Source organism: Amblyomma maculatum, chromosome 1 (genome assembly GCF_055883805.1).
Source record: "Amblyomma maculatum isolate TAMU_Amacu chromosome 1, ASM5588380v1, whole genome shotgun sequence".
Taxonomy (NCBI): Eukaryota; Metazoa; Arthropoda; class Arachnida; order Ixodida; family Ixodidae; genus Amblyomma; species Amblyomma maculatum.
In genome coordinates, this window is record NC_139344.1 from 231,044,996 (window position 1) to 231,067,729 (window position 22,734).

At 44.8% G+C, this 22,734-nt stretch overlaps 1 protein-coding gene, 1 long non-coding RNA gene and 2 other non-coding genes across 4 annotated transcripts; all 4 read right to left on the bottom strand.

Moving 5' to 3' along the window:
• Positions 1 to 1,046: 1,046 nt before the first annotated feature.
• LOC146205873 (uncharacterized) lies at positions 1,047 to 22,502 on the bottom strand. Its single transcript, XR_014704267.1, has 3 exons — positions 22,434 to 22,502; positions 4,018 to 4,083; positions 1,047 to 1,926 (listed from the first exon to the last, which is right to left on the bottom strand). It is a non-coding gene; the product is annotated as an uncharacterized LOC146205873 (long non-coding RNA).
• TRNAP-CGG (transfer RNA proline (anticodon CGG)) lies at positions 6,831 to 6,903 on the bottom strand. Its single transcript has one exon. It is a non-coding gene; the product is annotated as a tRNA-Pro (tRNA).
• On the bottom strand, positions 7,335 to 7,407 carry TRNAP-CGG (transfer RNA proline (anticodon CGG)). The gene has a single exon. It is a non-coding gene; the product is annotated as a tRNA-Pro (tRNA).
• LOC146205876 (uncharacterized) lies at positions 18,275 to 22,453 on the bottom strand. Its single transcript, XM_084590519.1, has one exon. The coding sequence runs from the start codon at positions 22,104 to 22,106 to the stop codon at positions 21,081 to 21,083; it is 1,026 nt and encodes a 341-aa protein (XP_084446645.1). The 5' UTR covers positions 22,107 to 22,453; the 3' UTR covers positions 18,275 to 21,080.
• Positions 22,503 to 22,734: the final 232 nt, after the last annotated feature.

The following is a 22,734-nucleotide window of genomic DNA, read 5'->3' on the forward strand; positions in this document are numbered from 1 at the left end:
TGTTGTTGGCCGATGATGAGTAAACAAAAAAAGAAATCCATGAAAACGACCTCCCGTATACCAGGTCTAGGTTTCTGATAGGCGAGACTATACATACATAGGCGGCGTTGTGCATAATGCGATGCCGCACTTGTAGTGTTTCAGAGGGCAGGCTGAGGCAGTGCAAGGTACTGAGTCGCTAATAAGATTAGCATTATATATATATATACTTTTTTTTTTTTTGCAACACCGGTCCCATCGTGGTAAGACACTGCAGAAATTGTGGTCCACTCAGTTCATTCGGCGCTTCTCCACATCGTTCGAGTGAACTCCACATCGCGGTGTCTGTCATGAATTCCGTGCACGACAGATACCCGTCTGTTTTTGCAAAAGCAATGCGAGGGACCTCCTGCGCTAGGCATGAGAGTGCCTCAGCGTCGCGTGGCTGCATGCGTATAGCCAGCTTGAGGCGGTGCGAGCAAGACTGAAGACTCTGTGTGCACTCAAGAAGTGTAGCGCTAGGAAGGTGTCTTTCGTGCTACACAAGATGCTCGCAATATCCTATCGTACCCACTTTTATTGGAAAGAATACTTCCTCCTTGTTTTCATAATCGTTATTTTTTCTAGTTCATAAGAAGTATAAATTTTCTGACTTGAATCATTTTTGTGCTCTTCGGCTTAAGCAAGTCACCTGTCTAAGACGAATTAGTTAGATCCTCAGGTGTCGCGGTAACGATGTTGCGGATGTAAGAGCGTAAAATCAGCATACAGGAATAATGATGTAATTTGTCCTGTCCTGAGCCTCCGCGGTCATTTTTTATCCTCCGTGATACCATTTGGTGCAAATAACGCCACAGTTGATGAGGTTACCAGTGATAGTTAATCAAAAATGTAGTGTTGTGTCACATATGCACTTTCATATATATCTCATATATATATATATTCAGATGATAGAAGTCATCCTACTACAAAATGTTAGTCAGGACAAACAATATGTACCAAACGATCAATCGTCTTTTTCTGTGTAGGCGATTGCCACAACTTTGCCCTACAAGCCTGGGTGCCAACAAGATAGGGGGCTTTATTTCTACATTCGTTAGATATCTCGATGGTTCCGTTTTTATTCCGGGCTTAAAGAACAAAGCTACTTTCTCTTTAAGTAAGTCGCCCTCAAACTCCATAGGTTTCGCATGACAGAGTAATTCCTCTTCTGAAAAGTAACGTCCGAGCCCCGCCATCTTGGAATCGACCAGAGACGTCCTTGGACGACACTGCCACTACCTCCTCCTCCCACTTTGCATTCTCCTCTTTTCCGCGCCAAGAGGCAGAGAAGGGGGCTTTGATTAACGTTGAAAACAAAACCGAATGCTGTAATAAAAGATGAAAAAGTGTCCCGGAGGAAGCAAGAAAAACACGGAATGAATGGTGCTCCTAGCGAGCGGAGGAGGAGGCGGATGAAACTGTCGGAGAAGTGAAGGAGGGCGGCAGGATAAAGAGGAAGGAAGGATGAACGTACGAGGAAGGGGGGATGCGACAGAGCAGAACAAGCACAGATCAAACAAAGCCGTCTGTCCAAGGTACGGCGCACGTACTCCGCGGCAGTGTCTAAGCGGAAGGCGGGGCCGAGCCAGTCTCTGCCAATGAACGCCCCGAAAGGGTTGCCCGGCGTAGCGGGGCCCGGGCCAGTCCGGGGCCCAGGCTCCACCTCCGCTGTCGATCGATTCACATTCCGGAGATTCAGCGCTGAAGCGCCTTGTTGTTGGATCCGCGGCCGTCATCGTCCAATGCCGCGGCGCCGCCTTCGTCGGAGGCGATGCTCCGCCGCCGCCACGAAGACGCCTTTCCTGCCGGACGGGGGCACACAAGATGAAGCAGAGGGCACAGGCAGCGACGCGGCGGTAGTCCATCCCCCTTCTCCCCTCTCTTTCCGCCGCCGCCGGCGGCAACCTGAGTAGCAGAAACGGGCATCAACACTCGTGCCCTTATCGGCAGCCTTTCGGAAACCTTTTTCTTCCGAGAAAAAGAAGCAGGCCCCGGACGCCCGCTGCGGATATTTCACCGAGCCTCGTTACTCGACCAGATGGCTGGAATTTGAGGCGGGTGCAATAATTGGGAGCACCGCGCGTGACTCTGATGATCATTGCTCAACGCGCTTTTGCTGCGCCCGGAGTGCCTCATCAAAGCCCCCCGACACGAACGGCAGCAAGGCACGAAGGTTGCGCTAATTTTGGCCCAACTGTCGTTAGCCGTCGAACTATGGTGTTTCTCTGCAAAGCATGCAGAACTTCCGTAGGCTGTGAGACCACCACACGCCAGCCTTTGCAAAGCACTCTAAAGCCACGCGATGCGTGGCATCCTTTGCCCATGTGGTAAAAGGAGCAGATGGAGTAATGACCAACACTAGCAATGCCGGTGTTTTTTTTTTATTTTTCTTTTATTTATTTTTTAGAAGGTCCAAAATGTCAAGGCAATGGCAACTGGCTTTAGATTTATTTAGCCTTGGGCCTATATTTGGGGCTCCGGCGGACACCAGCTAAGAAGCACACTGGTTCATTTAGTTCACTAATTAATTGTTTACATTACATAACCATTAAGTTTTTCATTTTATGGGGCACGTTGAGCGAACATTTTAGGGGAATCCCCCAAGGCGGAGTATATTTGTAATAAGGGAGTAATTACTCATTGTCATACATCCAAGCGCTGCCTTATAAGCTACAAAATTCATCCCCGGACCAGGGCATATTTTTCTTTAACTACGAAGTTTCTGAGAGAGCTGTATAGTTTTCCTTTGTAGCCGTAAGGCTTCGCTCGGGTGGATGACAATAAGTAATTACTCCCTTAGTGTGTGGTCTATGTGGTATTTGCAGAATTGGAGCTCATCCTTCATATAGTATAGCCGCGAAAACAAATTTTCATTAAAGAAATTACAGCGCGCATTACAAGACCCAGTTAGTGCTGATAAGTTTGCTGCCTTCGTGTCAACGAGTGAAACGAGTGAAACGACAGAGCAGCAGCGGTTTGCATATCATGGCGGCGCTCATCAGCGCATTTGTAGCCATGTGTGCGTACCAGTCCTGAACCTGTGGTCCAAGGCTGCAATATGATTGTCCAACGTAAGCCTGCTTTCCTGGCGCTGATGCCGCATTTGTTGCCGTTAATTCATTCCCCCAGGCACCTGATCGCTATTGCTCTCTGTTACCATTGTTTCAGTTTGGTTGGTTGGTTGGTTTGTGGGGTTTAACGTCCCAAAGCAACTCAGGCTATGAGAGACGCCGTAGTGGAGGACTCCGGAAATTTCGACCACCTGGGGTTCTTTAACGTGCACTGACAACGCACAGCACACGGGCGCCTTGCTTTTCGCCTCCATCGAAAAGCTGCCGCCGAGGCCGGGATTCGATCCCGCGTCCTTGGGAACAGTAGTCGAGCGCCGTAACCACTGCGCCACCCCGGCGGGATTGTTTCAGTTTCGGATACATGAAGAGAAGTGCGTATGCTGATTCGAAAACTTCTCTTAAATATGCTTTGTGTTTTCCCTAACAGAATTTTAGTGGGATCGGCCGCGATGAACACCAACATTTGATTACGACAAAAAAAAAAATAATAATAACTCATTCGAAATGGGTTTTCGGCCCTTTCAAATTTTATACATATAGCCACGATTTAAACGTGTATTCCAAAGGTAGCTCGTTCGCACATGCATGAAGATTCCAGCATGTTTTTATTCTGGAATAGGTGCGCATAAGCACAGGTAAATAATAGTCGCTTTACTTGGAAAAGCCAGTTAAATTGCCGCTGTATTGCAGTACAAAAGGCCATTCACGGGAACAAGCGCTGTATACGGCAACACAGCGTATGGCTGTTAATATTCGGTGTCAGGTGATAAGCATCTGTACTCATATATAAGCAGTGATACACTTCTTTCCTGTAAGTCCTGAGTAGCGAAGAAAACTGCAAGACGTCGTATTGCGTTCACGATGATACCTGTGCAAACGCGGAACAAGAAAAGAAAGGTGGATGGCTGATCGCGCACCTCCTTACCTTTCTGCAGTCACGCTTCTGTCACAGGACACCAGAAGACCTTGTGTACATTTGAGGGCCTGCATACTGAAATAAAATTGTTGAGAAGCTCACAGGATCAGCCCAGGAGGGAGGGGCAACTATATACTGAACAATTATATTGGCTAAAAGCATGCAAACAAGCAGAACCTCCCTATTGTAGCAGTAGGGAGGACACAGCGTACTTACGCACCTGGTGCCGTATTCTTTTCACATTTTTCTTGCATGTTTTTTGCATCCCTCTTATGTAGTCAGTCCTAATTCTCGCAAGGAATATATGGTGTCAGTCATACTACCAGAGGCAACTCGTAACAATTCAAAGAATTTTTTTTTTTTTTTACTTTCAAAAACTGCTCATGCTATTATAAGGGACGTCATAGTGGAAGGCATTGGATCATTTCGGCGACCTGAGATTATTTAACGTACAATGACATCGCGCAGTATGCGGGCGCCATGCGTTTATATAGCCTCCACCGAAATGCAGTCGGGTTTTCTGGCTCAGTATTCGACCGCTATGACCCCTCAGCTACTGCGGAGGCGCAGACAAAAGTAATGCATCAGGAAAATAATCCTAAAAAGCACTCCGCCAGGATTAGTCCTACGCCCTTAGTGGGCCTTAATTTGAGCAGTTTTCTTCACTCATTTTCTCCTTGTCTGCGTAAGATACGAGCGCACCGGCCGAGAACCTGACGTGCATAACGGCTGCATGTTCAGCGCCGACACCTTAGTTAAGAGCACAGCGTTCAGTAATGGATGTGAAGGAAATCATTCCATTTAAATAATAATGCACAAAGTAAAGCTTTAATTCGGTGCACTTCACAGAGGCTAGAGCATCTAGTTATATTTTATTAATTGGTTTCACCCAATACCCTATGCATTTGTCCTTTCTTTTTTTTCTTTTTTTTTTTTTGCTTGTTTATCCATGCCGACGCGGCTCTGTTGTCAATGGCTGACAGATATACATCTTTCTCGTGTGCTCAATGTGTATGCTCAGGTGTATTCTGGCGCATGAAGGTAACTAACTAGGCGAAACGTTTTTATTTCTATTTACCGCTATCGCTGTTAAACATGCAAATTATGACAACTGGTAGGCAACTGATAGTTCTAAAAACAAATATAAAGAAGCAGCCTCAGCTTCTTCGCCGAAAGAAACCAGGCTGCCAAGGCGAAAGAAAAAGCGGGCTGTAGGTAGCGAGGCGAAGCTGCTCTCGCCAGCACTCGTCGGCTGAGATGTCACGCGCCATCGATGCTCTCTTTTGATAATAAATCGTCGGACGAGATGAGAAGAGGAAAGGTTAGCCAGTTTACTGTCAGCAATGTAGGTGCGCACTACTTTACTCACACAGAGCAACATACAGTGCCAAGTGGTGTGCTACATGTGCTTTCTTAACCTTGCCATCAGCTTCGATTTATTTATTTATTTAATTATCTATTTAGTCATACTGCTGGCCATCACTTTGGCCCAAGCAGGAGGAGCATTGCATAAAAATACGGATATAACAAGCGACACACTAGAACAATGTCCATCAGAACAATAAAACAGGTTCACTCTGCAATTGTTTAAAATGGCTTCCCAGCATTTCCATAAAAGCATCCGACTCAAATATACCAATGGGGAGAGAATTCCAGTCTGCAACTGTTCTCAGGGAAAAAAAATGGACTTATGAGCGTTTGTTTTTGGCGAAAGCTGGGGCTAATGAATGCTGATAAGTATGTTCAGTTATTCTAGTGTTAAGTTCTTTCACACAGTCAGGCGAATGGATATTAATTTTACCTGAGAGGCTGTTGTGAAGAAACACAAGACGGCTGATTTTTCTTCTGATCTCGAACGTTTCGACTCTTTCTTTTTTTTTTGCATTAAGTGAGTTGGTGAATCATCCCTTTAATATCTACCGATATATCTTTCCGCCCATTACAGGCGCCATTGCACCCCGGTTGCATCACCGTCTTCGCTGCGAGCACACAATTGTTCACTTCTGTACAAACTTTTCCTTGCCTGTGCTGTGTAGCAACTTTGAGCGGAATGTAATTTTGTTTTCCGATGAACTCTGAGCAACTTTGCAACCGCTGTATGCTATCAAGCACTCCGAGTCGGTCGACAATCAAGTTTGAGTTTGAAGGCAGCACTCAGGAAGCATGTACTTTTAACAAATACAAATTTCAGATAATCAGTAGATATTTTTTAAAGAGGCAAGGAGACACACAGGCGAGAAATAACGGATCTCAAGGCGTAACAACTCTATAATAGAGATGGTTTCTTGGCAAATAATTAGTAAATGTTCTAATAGTCCCGCCGCGGTGGTGTAAAGGATAGTGCTCTCGACTACTGTACCCAAGGATGCGGGATCGAATTCCGGCCTCGGCAGCCGCTCTTCAATGGAAGCGAAAAGCAAGGCGCCCGTGTGCTGTGCGATGTCAGTGCGCGTTCAAGAACCCCAGGTGGTCTAAATTTCCGGAGCCCTCCGCTACGGCATCTCTCCACCGCCTAAGTTGCTTTGACACATTAAATCCCATAAACTAAACTAGATGTTAAGATAAATCACAAGCAGCAGGAAACAGGTGGAGACCAGCGTTTCGCATTGATTATATATATATATATATATATATATATATATATATATATATATATATATATATATATATATATATATATGAAGGAAAGAAGCCAACAGTCGACGAGGCGAAGGAAAGCACTGGGAATTGTAATTTGTCTTTTTTTTTAATGTTTTACTGCTATAATCGCATAAATTAGTAAGGGAAAGATAAATAAACACAAAGTAGAAAGAAAAACAACGTGCCGATGGTGGGAACCGAACCCACGACCTCCGAATACCGCGTCCGGTGCTCTTCCAACTGAGCTACGTCGGCCGCTGTCCCCCCTGCTACTTTCTTGGGTATTAATGTTGTCTGTATACGAACCTTGAGAGTGTTCACCAGCGCCACCCTCAACCATCGCGGCGGACGTGGAACGCCCTGTGTCACCGCCAGCGTCACGTAGAACGTGATCACGAGCAAGGGCGAAAGCTGTGCTAGAACCCTCTTATGCTACCTATGGCTTCAAGACTGCCAGAACTGAGACCCCCGTAAGCTACAAGCAGATAAATGAAGGGGAAATGGAAATGAGGGTGCTCGTTATAATACATGAAGGAAAGAAGCCAACAGTCGACGAAGCCAAGGAAAGCACTGGGGATTGTAACTTGTCTTTTTTTTTAATGTTTTACTGCTATAATCGCATAAATTAGTAATGTAAAGTGTTTAGGGGAAAGATAAATAAACACAAAGTAGAAAGAAAAACAACGTGCCGATGGTGGGAACCGAACCCACGACCTCCGAATACCGCGTCCGGTGCTCTTCCAACTGAGCTACGTCGGCCGCTGTCCCCCCTGCTACTTTCTCGGGTATTAATGTTGTCTGTATACGAACCTTGAATATATATATATATGTGTGTGTGTGTGTGTGTGTGTGTGTGTGTGTGTGTGTGTGTGTGTGTGTGTGTGTGTGTGTGTGTGTGTGTGTGTGTGTGTGTGTGTGTGTGTGTGTGTGTGTGTGTGTGTGTGTGTGTGTGTATGTGTGTGTGTGTGTGTGTGTGTGTGTGTGTGTGTGTGTGTGTGTGTGTGTGTGTGTGTGTGTGTGTGTGTGTGTGTGTGTGTGTGTGTGTGTGTGTGTGTGTGTATTTGCACGTGCGCGCCGCTAGGCGGCGGAACGTATCTTGAAAAAGGCTGAACAAGTAACCAGAGAGCACAGCTACATTATCAGCTCTCGGCAGCATAACTAAGACTTAACATTTCGATCGCATGCAGACCACTTGCCATCGGAGGGCGAGTGGGCTGCAGTATGGGATTGCCTGCCATGTCATGTCACTAATGGGGTCCTAGCACTTCCTGAGCGCCACGTCGAGTAAGTTTTGACGGTCGTATCACTAAAGTAGCATCGAACCAGAATCACTCTCTCCAAATGCACTGCGACACGGAATCTCATCTTAACTGAATTTGTACTGTCGTGTAGTGGTTCGAGCAAGGTGGCTTACCCGCGTATATAAATAAGTACACTAACTGCATAGGAGAGCAACAGGTCGCATGCGTCTAGCTCACCTTACACGGCGACCTCATCTGACGTTCCTACTAATCCAACCTCTGACTTCTATTCTCCCGTAATCATCACTCTCTGTTAGTAGGCCTTTAATTCGCTTCACAGGAGCTTGACATCCCATACCAGCAATGAATAGGATTTCGTATATATTTTTTTCCCTTATCTGTGATGCAAAACCTCGTTGTTACTTTAAGTGAGATTTTCATGGCCTAAATGTTGATTGTCGTTGCCATTGAAGTTCGCCGTGTGGCCTCCGCAGCCATTGAGACGACTCCTTTTGGGCATGTATTTGTTACACTTGCTGATTTCACTGTTCTGTCTTCATTTGTGGGCTTTTATTTTCTTATTTCTGACATTATATCAAGCGTAGTTCATCGGGTCATGATAATAAGGGTTCATTTTCTATTAAAGGATTTCATTTTCCTCGTAGATGTCTTTACTGTGCTGAATTCTGCGTATAAGTCCTTAAATATTCGTCGACAATGTGGTTGAAGGTTATTTTATCAATAAAAAATTATGGACGTGGAGTATTGTATGAGAATGAATAATGTGGCTATTGAAGCTGCAGCGAAGATTGATCGTCTGTCGGTGTGACATGTAAAGCGTTACACCAAGCCCGGGTGAAACAGCGACTATTACTAGCATTGTAGCGAAATGGGGACGTTCGAAATAGGGGATGAAAAAAGTGCGCAATTCATTAATTATGCAAGAATGCATTTTTTTTTATAAACGCACTCACATATTGCACAAGTATGACCGCAACTGCTTTTTTTTTTTTCTTCACCCATTTTGGTACGGCACGTAGGGTTTAACCTCCCGAATCGGCTCACGCTATGAGGAACGCCGTAGTGAAGAGCTTCGGAGTAATTTTGTCAACCCGAAGGCCTTTAGCATTCACCTATATAGTGAATCACGTGGGCGCCTTCCGTATTTCGCCTGTATCAAAACGCAGCCGGTAAGGTTCTTTTCGAACAAGGGCTGACTCAGGCTCAGTAGTCGGGCACCTAACCACTAAGCCACTGCAGCGGGTCTTCGTCCATTTTGGCCACAGCATCCTTGGAATGCCAAGTCTTTCTTTAGCTACCGCGAACGACACAAGCCACTTAGCTCTCGTCTTTAAGTGTCCAAAGCGTAGCCTAATTTTGTGTGTGTACCTGTGTGTAATCCAAGTATGTACAGTCTTTGCCAAAAGTAACCAGGCTGCCCGTTTTGCTTCTCGCTTGTATTGTAAAGCCAACGTTGATTCCCGGATGATCACAACTTGTTAACAAGTGAGGATAGGAGATCGCCTTTACTTTGCACAGATTTACAGCTTCAGAAGTGGTAGGAATTTTCTACTACCCGAATGAGAAGCGGTACCCGCAGCTTGGTTTCTTTTGGCAAAGACGGTACATGATAACATACACTTTCAGAATACGTGCGCATATGGAATGCACCACCGCGCCTACAAATATACGTCTGAGCATAAAATCGAAGAAAAATTAGCATGGAGACTTATGTGCGAGTTTGTACCACATATAACATATTACTACGTCAAATGAAATGGAGTAACTGCTGAGGGGGAGCCATAGTTCGCTAGCCAACGTCTCTGCAATGGCACTTATCTAGCATTACTAGTTATTCTCGATCAGCAAGAATGTACCTGTAGAGCTGTAAAATGCAAGATTGGCGGGGATTATTGTCTCTTGCAGGAATCCTTACATGTGATTTTTTTTTTTTTTTTAATAACGAAGTACTGCATCTCTGGCAACGATCTAACTGCTAGTGCTAAACCATGAAAGTACGAAAAGATTTACTTTTAATTACGTGCGGAAAACTACAACCGCTATTTTTTATCCTTTCTGGTAACGCTCCCACATTTTTCTCGATTGTGTATTTTAGACAGTCTTGGCTGCAAATATGTGGGCCGACAGCGAGCAAATCAGGGCCACTTTAGAGCGCCCGTTTCCTTAGCCCACCCCTTTTCCTATGCGCGTCTGAGCAGCATCTGCCACTAATTTCGTACGTGGAATGCCATCATCCACAGGGAGGAAACAATAAAGCTGTATTTTCGTAGCGCAAATCATGATTAAAGGCAAAGGATATTGGTAACGTATATATCAAAGTGCTGTTCTAACATGTTGAAGAGTTACTAGTGTATCTAAGAAGTTGAGAAGCTTTCTTACCTTTTTCATCAAAACGATAAAAGTATTGCTACCAGACACCGCATTAGAAGAGTTGCTTGAAATACGGCAGGAGCCATTCTTCGAAGTATAGGGTGAGATCTGTCGGGATTATACATGCACCAGTTGAGTCACTTAGGCCAGCGATAAGTCAGTATCACAAGCCTACATGTGACAGTGCACACAAGTGAGCTGTTCAAGTTCTTCGAGAAAAGTTGGTAGAAAGGAACGCTTTCTCGTTTTTCTTGGAACGAGCGATAAGGTGCGTGTCTTGTACAGAAACACGGATGCAGGACACAGGAGTTTCCAATTCCAGCGCAAGAGAATTTCGAAAAAGTGCAGCACCGCTTCATCAGCCAAAAAAAAATAAAATAAAATAAAATAAAAAACGAGCAGTTGCTATTGCAGTTCATGTGCAAGTACAGATGCAGATAATAATGTGGCGGAGGAGAACAGAAAATAATGAAATGGAGGTCGTCAATACGGCCAGACGCTTGCTTTGGGTAAGTGTATGTCCTTGTTATCCGCTGTTCTGAAAAGAAACTCATCGAACCAGGAGTACGGACATGCGCAGTGAAATACTGACGTCATAACAGATCATTATTAGAGCATCCACTCCTCTGAAAGTTGCTTCACGCATGTTCTGATCTGATTAAAAGGCGATTCGCTCAAGGTGAGATGGAGGAATAAGAGTTTTCGAGATACAAGTACAAGAAAAGTACCTTCTGGGACGGAAGTTCTTTGTAGCTGCACTAGTTCCAGTGAACATAGGGAAGATTCTCAGCAGTGCTTGCCTGCATATAACTTCTCGCGACAACTGTCATCTGCGACGAGTTGTATCTCGCGACAACTGTCATAAACAACGTATTTATTTCTGGAATGTTGCCTTCAAAACTCTAAATTGCAAAAATGACTTTAATGTTTAAAGATTGGAACAAGGACGTGTTATATAACTACCGACCAGTATCTATTCTGCCAGTGATTTTCAAGTGCCTAGATAAGTTAATCTATAAACGCATGATACGTTTTGTTAATCGATGTAACATCTTAACAGATGCTCAGTTTGGTTTCGTGAAGGCAGGTCGATGAAAACTGCTTTACTACGCCCAAAAGAAATTATTTTAGAATTGTTTGAAACGCAGTCCTTAGCTCGTGATATATATAAACGTTTCCAAAGCTTTTGACAATATTAACCATAAAATATTACTCCAGAAACTTGAGCATTAGTGCTTCAGAGGTAATTTCAATATGCTTCTCACAAGTTACTTGAAACATCGCCTCTAAATAGTTGCTATCCATAATTGCTTGTCCGAAATAAAGCCGGTTTTCTCGGGTGTTCCTCAGGAAAGCATCCTAGGCCCGCTCTTATTAAACCTCAACGTAAATGACATTGTGAAAACTAGGGATACTGCCAAATTTATTATCTATGCAGATGATGCGAGTTTATTCTTTACAGCTACCGCTATCTCGGAATTAGTTCTAAACGCGAACGTATCTCTTGAAAGGCTATTTCACTGAAGCAGAGCATCATTGTTGTCAATAAACATAACAGAAACAAATTCAGTTTTATTCAGGGCTAAAAATAAAGTCATGGCCGCAAAACCGAATTTCCTGCTTGTGCGTACCCCAGTAGAAATAGTTTCATCAATAAAAAGTATTGGAGTAATATTACAGGAAAATATATCTTGGGATCTTCATGTTAATAATCTTCATTCTAAACTTTCGAGGACCATCGGCATTCTATTCAAAGTTCGCTATTTATTGCCTGTCGCGGTTAGGAAACTAATTTACCACCCACTATTTCTTTCTCACCTCAATCACAGCCACCTAGTATGGGCTACCACCACATTTACAAACATCGCTAAATTGCAAAAATTTCAAAAGAAAGCGGTTCGTATTATTTCTGACGTACCATATAATACACATACCGAACATATATTTCGTTCACTCGAAATTATGCCAGTCGTAAAAATATATCATGAAATGTTAATGCATCACTATCATACTTACACCAGAACAAGGAACGTTTTTTTTTTTTTAATATTCTGGCAGAATTGACAACGAGAGCTAATCATTACACAACTAGAATGAATGAATCATTGTAAATACCTTGTTCTCGTACTAATTATGGCAAGCAAATGCTTACGTATCGAATTCCCAACATATTAAACCGGAACATTAAACATTCATCATCACATTAACTTCAGGTGGTACATAGCTTAACTTTATCCTCATAAATGTTTGTATGGCATTATAAAATATATGGTGATAATTTTGTATATATGTACTTCGCATGGTTTCTAAAGATATGCTGAAGACAATGTTAAATGTACTGCACTTCTCATTCTTCTTTGTATATTTCATATACTTATGAAGTGTGTACTAATGTATTATACTTCTTTTTTATCTTTTAATTGACAAATTATATGTCGACGTGTGTATGCTACCGTTGCTTTGTACAAGGGGGCACTGTCCCTGTCAAGCCATTAGCTGGCTTTTTGAATGTGCTCCCCAGCATCAATGATGTTGAATAAATTTTGATTTGATTTGCTTTGTAAAGCCCTGAAGACTTTTTTTTTTTTTTTTCTCCATGGAAGGCGTCAAAACTTCCAGTATCGATGGTAGGCACTTACCTTAAACATCATTACTTCGACGCCATGTGCATACTTATCTATATGCATCGTTCGATGTCATGGAATCTCGCCGGACTCGAGTGTAGAAGCGCGGCTTAAGGCGACCTGCTCCGTTTGTGCACATCCACGAGATTAAGCCGCTGCTAAAGTGTACTAGAAAAGTACACTTTACCGCTGCGAATGAGTGCGAGCGCTTACAAAGCAAAATTCCAAATTCTTATTACTTTTTATTTTACTTATATGTTTGTTTTCATTCGTTGAAAAAGAATCCAAGAATAGGAGTGGCATGTAATTATGAAAAGTTTTTGCTCATTAACTACACCTTAAGATATTTCAGGACAAAATTATTTTCTCGATTCAGGCTCTCACTTTGAGGCATGAAAATCCCTTCATTGGCACGAATGGCCGCTAGTGAACAGTTTTGCAGGCTCCAGTGTTTCTGCACGAGTAAATTTTTGCTTAACCGCATTTCTCAACTCTGTGCGACACTTTTGGCTTCTGTAGCGTCTTCTGTGCCAAAGTTAACCTGCCAATGGGGCTTATTTTTTAGCTGTGTACCAGAGCCCTTGTGGCATCACTTAATCTCTGAATCTGTGCAAAATAGGGAGAAATCCTGTCCTAAATATCCAAGACCGTGAGGTTTTTAGGCTCCGTTGTACGGCTGAGAAACAACCCAAATCATTTATTGATCACTTTTGGCCAATGACAGCACATATGAACGATCTGATGGCGCCGCTGTCATGCACGTACGCTTTCTCACTGATTTTCACTTCGGTAGCAACACACAATTAACTTCGCCAGAAAGCATTATAACGCCTCGAAAACAATAAAATCAACTGCTCGGCGTAGATGCTGCGGAATTCTTTTTTTTTTTTTTCTGAACCAACTTCACACAGCCTCTGGACAAAGCAAGCGACGGAAGGGCTTGCCCTGATGAGCACGTTTGCAATAGATTTGTTTGCATATTTTCGAGAAAACAGGAAATTCATCTACGATGATATAAAAATTAAGGAACAGAGTGCTCAACTTTTATATAAAAAATGTAAAATTATAATTTGATAAAAAGTAAAGCGATAAAAAAGAGTAAAATTACACTACTGTTAAGCCATCACGATGCATCCGTGTACATTAAACTGCATGTGCAGTCTTGTGAAAATAAAGACTAAATAGAATGACTGAAACTGCTATACGGTAACTAATCACTCACAGAAAAGATGTTTGCGTATTACTTTTGTAATCTGAACTCAGTCGGTGATCAACTTCTAGATACTCGCAGCCGTGCCGTGAAACAAATATGACCGAATAGCTCTGCAATTTCTTCGCCTAATAACATGGCTGTATGCGCAACTTTCGTCGACGTTTTTCTCGGGAATCTGATAATATTTGCTCTCCTTGAAATATATGTAATTTCCGTTACTCCGAAAATAGCTCCACTATTTCTGGGTCAAGAAAAATTTCTAAGTGATTCATTTTACATAATTTTCTTCTGCGTTCAACCTTAGAAATTCCACTTTAAGAAACATTCTTTCAAAAAGTTCACTCCGTGTGTTAAATAACAAAGCTATATTGTTGCCAGAAACTATTCTGCGTGCTCAAGTGTTTGCTCGCAATAACAGCTCGGATTACATTTAGCATGCTGTTTATTACTAGTACCATTCAAAACCTATCTTTAAACTTTTCTTTCTTACTAAACGACTGACTACTGATCTTGTGCAAATAATTCATGAAAACCTTGAAAAAGGGGACATTAGTGCAAGTATCGCTCACTTTTCGGATGTATGTAAACTTCAAAAGCGTGCCGTACTGACAGCGTGTTCCAATAATGACCGGCTCTATTTGCATGAACAACTCGTCGCTTTGCAATATGTTGTTGTATCTTCCTCATTGAGGACATCCGGCTGAACACCACGAGATATTTATTGCGTGTAATGCTCTTTACCAAAACCGCGTTTCGAAAAAGGGGCTAATATAAGTTTTACAGTTAGTTTCTCCAAATCAGCATTTCCTCTCAAAAAAGTAAAGATAGAGAATAAGTCCGTGAAAAAAAGAAAAAGAGAGGCTGAGTGAGGCATTCTCAAACAAAAGGCGTGATGGCTGGCTTAATAACTATGAAATGGAATATGCTGAAATTATGAATATCATTTTGAGTGCGCGATTTACTTCCATTACTTTTTTATCTCTGGAAGTACACGCGCAGCTGACTTAACTAGTAACTTCGCAAGTAGTTTGCCCTTGCACTACTTCCTAAATTAAGACTGTATCAAACATCTGATTCTTTTGATCCAGTTCTATAATTCTGGCATTGAGCTCCACCATATTTGCATTTCTTTCAATACACGTAGAATATAAGACGCACGTCGCGTATACGACAGTGGGATCGCGTCTTTATGCCTGGCTCTTATGGGGACATGCAGGAGTTGAAATCTGTTTTTGAAGTATGCTTAAAAGTTTAACCGAACGAGCTGACATGGCACACTTACTTTTGCACTGTCAAGAAGAGTCTCAACTATCATGGTCTCTGAATATACCATTTGTGTGGACAGCTCTAGTTACCAACGTAAAGTTGCAGCATTTCATTTACTGAGCCGTAAACGCGTGTTTGTTAGTTTGTTTTTCGTCTACGTGTATTGGTACATTGTTACTCGCTGCTTGCCTCGTGCGAGAAGACGTTTACAAGACCAACAGCGAGGCTAATTTAAGATCAGAGCGTTCAATAAGTTCAGTATAGCTTTCAATACAATTGCAGGCATTGAATCACTGTGCGAAAAAAATGATGCCGTTTTTCAAGCCTTCTAATTTAACACCTACCGTTTTTCTTATACTATCAATAGTTTTCTAGCACAGCAGATAGTATCGACTAAATACTGCATAACTCATCGGTTGTTCTTATAACCTGGTACTTCACCGAGCATGTCCATGACGTTTGCTGTCGCAACTTGATGGATGTCACTATGCCGATCATTTGCTCACATCGCAGTAGAACTCATTCCTATTTCTGAAGCGCTCACTACTTTACTATACATGGGCGCCGTTATTGTTGTCATGGTCATATTTTCCGGACAAGCTGTTTTCTTGAGAAGTGTCCATGTCGCTTGACTTGGACCATGCTTAAGTGGTGCTCATGTTGCTTTCAAGAGAAGCCCTTTTTAGCAGCTTTCCGAACTCGAAAAGTTGATGAAGTCTATGTTCGACAAAATCTCCGTAATGTTTGTCAAGCTGGATGATGGAGAAAGGATACTACTTTTTGCAACCTTGTCGACGAATACCTTCATTAGAGCGAAATTACTGAATGCAGAGTTCCTCTCATAAGTCTTTGCAGGTGTTTCCCTTACCAAAACCACAAGCAAAGTTTCAAGTTACATTTGGGAACAACAATATTACATTGCTGAGTTTAATTAGGTGTAGCTTGAGTCAATGAATTCCGGCATCGTTAAACAAAAAAGTGCACATTCGTCGTATAAGCTGCACTGTGACGGACTGTTGTCTGTGTGTTTTCAGTAAAGCTTTTTTTTTTTTTTTTTTTTTTGTCTGCTATCTGCTAGGAGGCCACGGAGCTCCTCAGCTGTCAAACCTGTCATGAGTGAGGCAAATGTTTACAATTAAGAGAGTTGTACATCGGTATCCCCATGCGCGATGCCTTTCCTTGGCAATTTTTCTTTCGCTACGCATTAACTCCTTTGTCGTCACACCTTTTTAACAGGGAAATAAATAAAGTACGGTTGAAGACCGACACAGAGGTGCAGGGCAAAGTTCTAACCCTTATTTCAAAAGAGGTTTGGCAGACGTTAAATTATCGTTATTTTTTATTTTTTTCGATGGAACCGCGTTGCAACTCTGGGTTAATTTTCCTCAATATGCGGCCGTTAATGTAACTGCAAGATAGTTATATGTTTAACACTCGCTTATGTTAAAGTGAAAGTAGTGTTCAGGTAAGTGCAAAGAACATAAGCAACTTCTACTCAACGCATTAGTGCACACAAATGAAGCTGGGTAACCGCAGAGTGAAGTCCTTTACTGCAACGAACACCTCCTCCGCCGAAAAGTGAAGATCATTATGGTCAGCAACGTACGATACTGTCATCAAATTGTTCGGTGATATTGTAAGAAACAACCCTGATATTTGTGTTCTTGAAAAGTGTTGCCAACAGCATGAATTGCGACGCATATTCGCGACGCTAATATTTTTGCAAGTGACGTAATATAAGATAGCAGAAAAAGTAAGTCTGAGCTGAGAACTGTAATAAATGACAATGTGAGAAATTTGAAGTTACCATCAAAGCCATATACAGCATTACAAACCTGCACTTAGTTTCGTCCCTTTCTTCACCCATTCCGGCCCTGTGACTGCTTCCTAAGCTTACAAACTCGCCTCATGCCGCATAGCAAACCTTCGAATGAAATGGAACTGCATGCACTGAATGGTGTTCCTAGAAGTATTTATTTATTTATTACATACTGCAGACCTATACATAGCGAACATAATGCGTGTCATTTGTAGTTAACTGAGGAACTTGCTCTGTGGATATAAAGCAAACGACACATTCTCTCGGCAGGTGCAATGTTTCCCACCATTAAGCCATCCATGGTAGTAAATTTGTTTGAGCGGATGAGGTAAGCTCCGATAATTCATCCCTTAACACAATCACCTATGAAATGAACGTTCATATACTCTATTAAAGTTCTGTTTCAAGTCAGAAAGAGCCGGGATATTTTCATGTCTTTTGAAGGCTACATACAATTCGTTACAGCTCCAAGAGGTACTGTTTGCAAGTAAAAGCAACAACTTTTGCGATCTGCGGCTTCCGCAAGTGTATACGGGATTATATGCATGTTAGGACTCGGTAATGAAATAGAGGATCGTATTCTGCAACGATTGGTTATCTCATTGATTCTCTTTCCTCCTCGAGGATTAGCAGGTGCTCCGTGCGGCGTCGGAGCCATTGACTGTCAAGCAGTTCTATTTATGGCTCCGGTACCAAACCGCGCTTGACGATAGGGCAAAAGAGAGTCATTTCTGAAAGAAACCGGCACAAAATAAGGCCGCTAGTGACCATTTTAGCGATTTTTTCCGGGTTCACTACTTCGTCTCCTTGCCACCTGTGACGTCAAAGTTGGTAATTTATTAGCAAGTCTCTAGCCGGTGCTAGCATCAAAGGACCAGTCGACCAATGGTAAAAAAAAAAAAGAGTGATAATTGTTATATAACATGGCCCCTGCAAATCTTCGCCTGGTCAAGCGCATACTGAGACAGGTATATGGTTTCTTCAAAGAGATGCGGTTTGTTGCGTCACTATTTGTATACTTCTGCTGCTCATTGTTTCCGCCAACATGGCGGAGAGAAAAGGCGTAAGGTCATTTTCCTTTTTTTTTTTTCAGTCATGTTTCCTTTTATTGCTTGATTTTATATTTTTACACCGTGACAATCGTCTCCTGGAAAGTGGTCTTGACAACGTAACCGTTCGTATTACAGTGCACACCTTCCACGAAAAGCTGACAAGGTTTAAAATTGCTGTCCGCTCGGTTAAAACGCACCACCCATGCAAGCAGGTATGTACAAGCGCTTAAAGGCCAACTGAGAACACGCACAATTTGCCTTCGTTAAGCTGACCTGAATCTGGCAGGAGCAGAAGACAGCAGAATATTAAGAATAATGTTACACGCTCTCCAATGATAGAGGTGGGTGGAACTCAGGCGTGCCAGCACCGGTGAAGCAGGGGACGCAATGGGCCGCTCCGTGCCAAGACCGCGCGGCCGCGATGGGCGACGCATGAAGCGCTCCTGCTTCCTCAGTGAGACAGTGGTTGCGCGTGCATTGGGAATATTTACACGAGCTTACTAATGCGAGTGGGGTTTTTATACAATTACATACATGCACATGTTCATGTAACAGCGTTGAAATTTCTTGGACATAACACAACTTGAAATAAAAACGAATAATGCGATTTTTTTTCTTTGCACACACATATTAATATACAGTATCACTTATCACAGTAGAAAACAGCGTGCTTTTTTTTTTTCCATGTCGCATGAAAACAACTGATGGCCTTAAAATAGGAATTGCGCCCCAAAACAAGTTATTTGATTTGCCTTAAAAATAAAAGGAGAAAAGAAATATATGTGGTTTTTCAAAACATTGCACATCGCTCTTTTCTACACCTTGAATCGAACAACCCTCTGCGTACACCAACTTCTCCTTTTTCGCGAATGCCCGCGTCACACCATTACGCAGCTAATACACGAGTTAGTAGTGCAGCTGTCAGGGGTCATTTACGTGAACCTAGGAAAGAAAATACGTATCCATTAAAAGGTTTCCCATAGCTGAGTCTGTACCAAGACTAGTAAACTCATATTTGCGGACACTGCACTGTGTTATAGCGGTGGGGTTTGTGTACTTCCGTTTCGGCAACAGAGGGGCATATTTAAGTGGCTTTGTAGACAGCCTCCCACGGTTAGTACTGTTTGCCATAACAGTATTGCACGAACTTGAATGTCTTCAATACGGCTTCACTGACTAAGGCAGTGTCCACATTGATCCCAGGAACTATGTCTCACTTGAAAAACAAGGGCGTCGTGTGAGCACGAGCTGAAACAACGCGCGCTAGAAGGGCACAAAACTTGTAGTCGAAAGACGCAACAGGGGTCACATAACCAGCAAACTGGTGGACACTTGATTATTTTGTCTCCGTGTACAGTCATGAAAGAATATTTCAGTAATTGGCTAAAGGTTCAAGAAAAAGTTTCACTGACCTTCATAACGTTAGTGCATACAACGCACTCAGCAACAAGAGCTTCTTTAATCTAATCGTGACAGAGCCTCACAGCGCCACGACTTAATGACGTCTAAGCTGCGCTGAAAGGCAGAAGTCACTAGAGCCATGGCAGCGGCCATGTATTCTGGCACAGCCTCTCAGTGCTGTTTTAGAGAGACCCTACTTATCATTTCTATGTTCGTAAACATCACATGGGAAAACAACATGCATTTTAGCGTCATCTCATGCGGACTCGCTATTGAGGATCTTGCTCTGACATTTTGCGATCAGGACCGTCGCTTAGAGCTAACGACACTCTGACTTGTTCCCATACGGTCAAATGAAAGGCCCTCCGGCAAAAAAGAATGTTACTTGTAAAAAAAAAAAAAGTAATACCATTTACGGTGTTCCCATCTTGTGGTCAGGAGAATTGGAGACATAGTATGCATGAGAGTTCCTTAATGACAGGCTGGGATAAAGAGTTGATTCTTACAATTTTAGCAGCTGCAGATTAGGAATGGCAGCCAAAATTCTTATGGAGCGAAACCTGGGTACTGGAGCATACACATGCACTGGAGACGAGATCAATTGCCACGATTAAGGCGAGCACTCAGCGTACAACCTTTCCTTCAAATATCGGTGAAGTACAGACTAGAAAACACGAATGTTTCTTCGTTCCTCTCACATTGCAAACTGCGGGCAAATGCAGGAAGTACACGATATAGCTGCACTGATTCTGCTATTTCAGCATCAGCAAATACCTGCATCGCACTTGTACGATGGGCGTAACTTAAGGGACACGACCGACCGAGAATGGCAACAAAATCACTCACGATGAAAGCGACACGATCACAAATTTTTTTGACCACGACTAGCATTTACTCTAACCGCCGGCAGCAAAAACGAAAAGTAAATGGAAACGCTCGACACGGAAGGCTGCGAAAGAGAACGCATGCTTGGGAACACAGGCGGCAGTACGCCCGAGTGAGAGCGGGAACGCACGGAGCGAGTGCGTGGAACAACATAACAGCGGAGACGAGACACCGCAGCGACTCCGGCCTCAATCTCAGTGCCGGTGCGGCGTCTCCTGCCCGCAAGCGGACCCGCGTTCGGCTCGGTGGTCAAGGGGCAAATGCGGCCATGCGGGGCCTTTCGTACCTGTTGATAGCAAACTCGTCCCGGGAGCCGCCCACCTGGAGGCCTCTAGAACGCGAACCTCCTTGAACTTTGAGCGGCGGGCAAGACAAGGGACAAGCAAAGCAAGCGCAAGCGGGGAGTCGTCAGCGGGCGGAGCCGCCTTTCGTACAGTCCAGTTGGCGGTGCGCGTCGGCTGGGGCATCAGGCCAGGCGACGGCACTCAGTGGTCGTCGGCGCAGTGCGCCTTTCGTACAGTCTCAAGTAGTGCGGGCGAGTCACATGAGGAAGTCCGGCGAGCCGGGCCCGAGTCCGTGGGGCGGCAGCTGCTGCGGCGGCGGCTGCGGCTGCTGGGCGCGGGCGCGCGCGGCGGCGCCCAGCTGCTGCTTGTAGAAGTCACGCTCCTGGCAGGCGCGTTCCAGCTCCTGACGCAAACGGTTGGCCTCGGCCTGAAGGATGCGGTTCCTGCTTTCCAGCTCGTGCCTCTGCGCCAGGCGCTTGGTCCGGCAGTTCTGCGCGTAGCCGCGGTTCTTGAGCGTCCGACGCTTCTGCTTGAGGCGAACCACTTCTTCGCGGGGGAACCCGTGGAGTCGCTTGTTGAGTTCGCGCACAGACAGCGAAATCAGCTGTTCGTCGTCCAAGATGTCCCGCATGGGCATCGGCGGGGGCATCGGGGGCCGCGGGCCCTCCAGGTCGCGGCGAAGTTGTAGCCACTCGAGATCCCCCTGCGGCCGCAGGTCCAGCGGCTCCTGGTGTCCGAAGCGCACGTGCGCCTGGTGCGGCGCCGGTGGTGGCGGCGGCTGAGACAGCCACATCATGCTGTCGTCCGGCATGCAAGCGCCGAACTCGGGTGACGCCGGGCAGGCGGTCGAACCGGGCGGCGTGTCCGGCGGAGTGCCCGGCGTGCTGCCAACCAGCGGCCGACGCAGGTGCTCCAGCTGCTGAAGCTCGGGCTGGAGCGCCGCGTACTTGGCGCCCATCTCCTGCTTGACGACCTCCTCGAGGTTCTCCAGGTCGAAGCTGTACTCGTCGGCAGCCATGGCGTCTTCATCGAGCGACGAGCTCAACGACGAGCCCGACGGCGACGGCGTGGCCGCCGCCGCACCACCCTGGAAATACAGGCAGGCAGGGTCCGGGGGCGCGCCGCCGAGCCACGCTGCCACCGCGGCCTCGCCCGCTTCACCCGCGTACAGGGCCACACTTGCGCCGCGCGCTCGGCTCGGGCTCACAAGACTCCGCTCGCGGCGCGCTCCACACACGACTTGCGCTCCAAAGAGCTCGGCCCCCGCCGGCTTGCCCCACATATTTATGAGCGCCAGCGCCGCTGCACTTTGCGCCAATCGACGAGCGCGCCGCTCGTGACGTCATCGCGCGCCAGCCGCTAGGCCACGACCCCCTCTCGCCCCGTCCCGAGTCTTAAGTTCTCGCCACGGTCCCGCAGCCCCGGTGAGTCGCTCGCACGTGCGGCACTGTTTGCCCCGCTCGGCGCGCAGGTGCCCTTCCTCCGCTCTGCATGCCGTCTCCCTTCGGGCAAATAAAGCGCCCGGTGTCTTTAGGCATCTCCCTCTCTCCTCTGTCAAGGCGTGATGAATACCGTAAAAGCTTTTTCTTCTTTGGAAATCGCGACTTACCTCGGCCACCGGTTTCCTTTTCGATGAGCATTCGTGGCGCGAGCCGGCTCTCTGTTTCTCCGTTTTCTGGTGCTCGCTTCTGGACTCCGCCACGAATCAAGTGGGGCACTATAACGTCCGACTTCTATCTTATCACATAGCCCTGGCAAAATTGTTGCCGTCTTGCGTTACAAAAGCCTATCGTATTTGCATATATAACTAGATATAGCCGAGTTCTTGCAAAACGCTTTCTTACGCCAGCGTTATCAGAACAGAGCGCGATATCAAAAGGACGTATGCAAATATGACGCCACCGCGACCG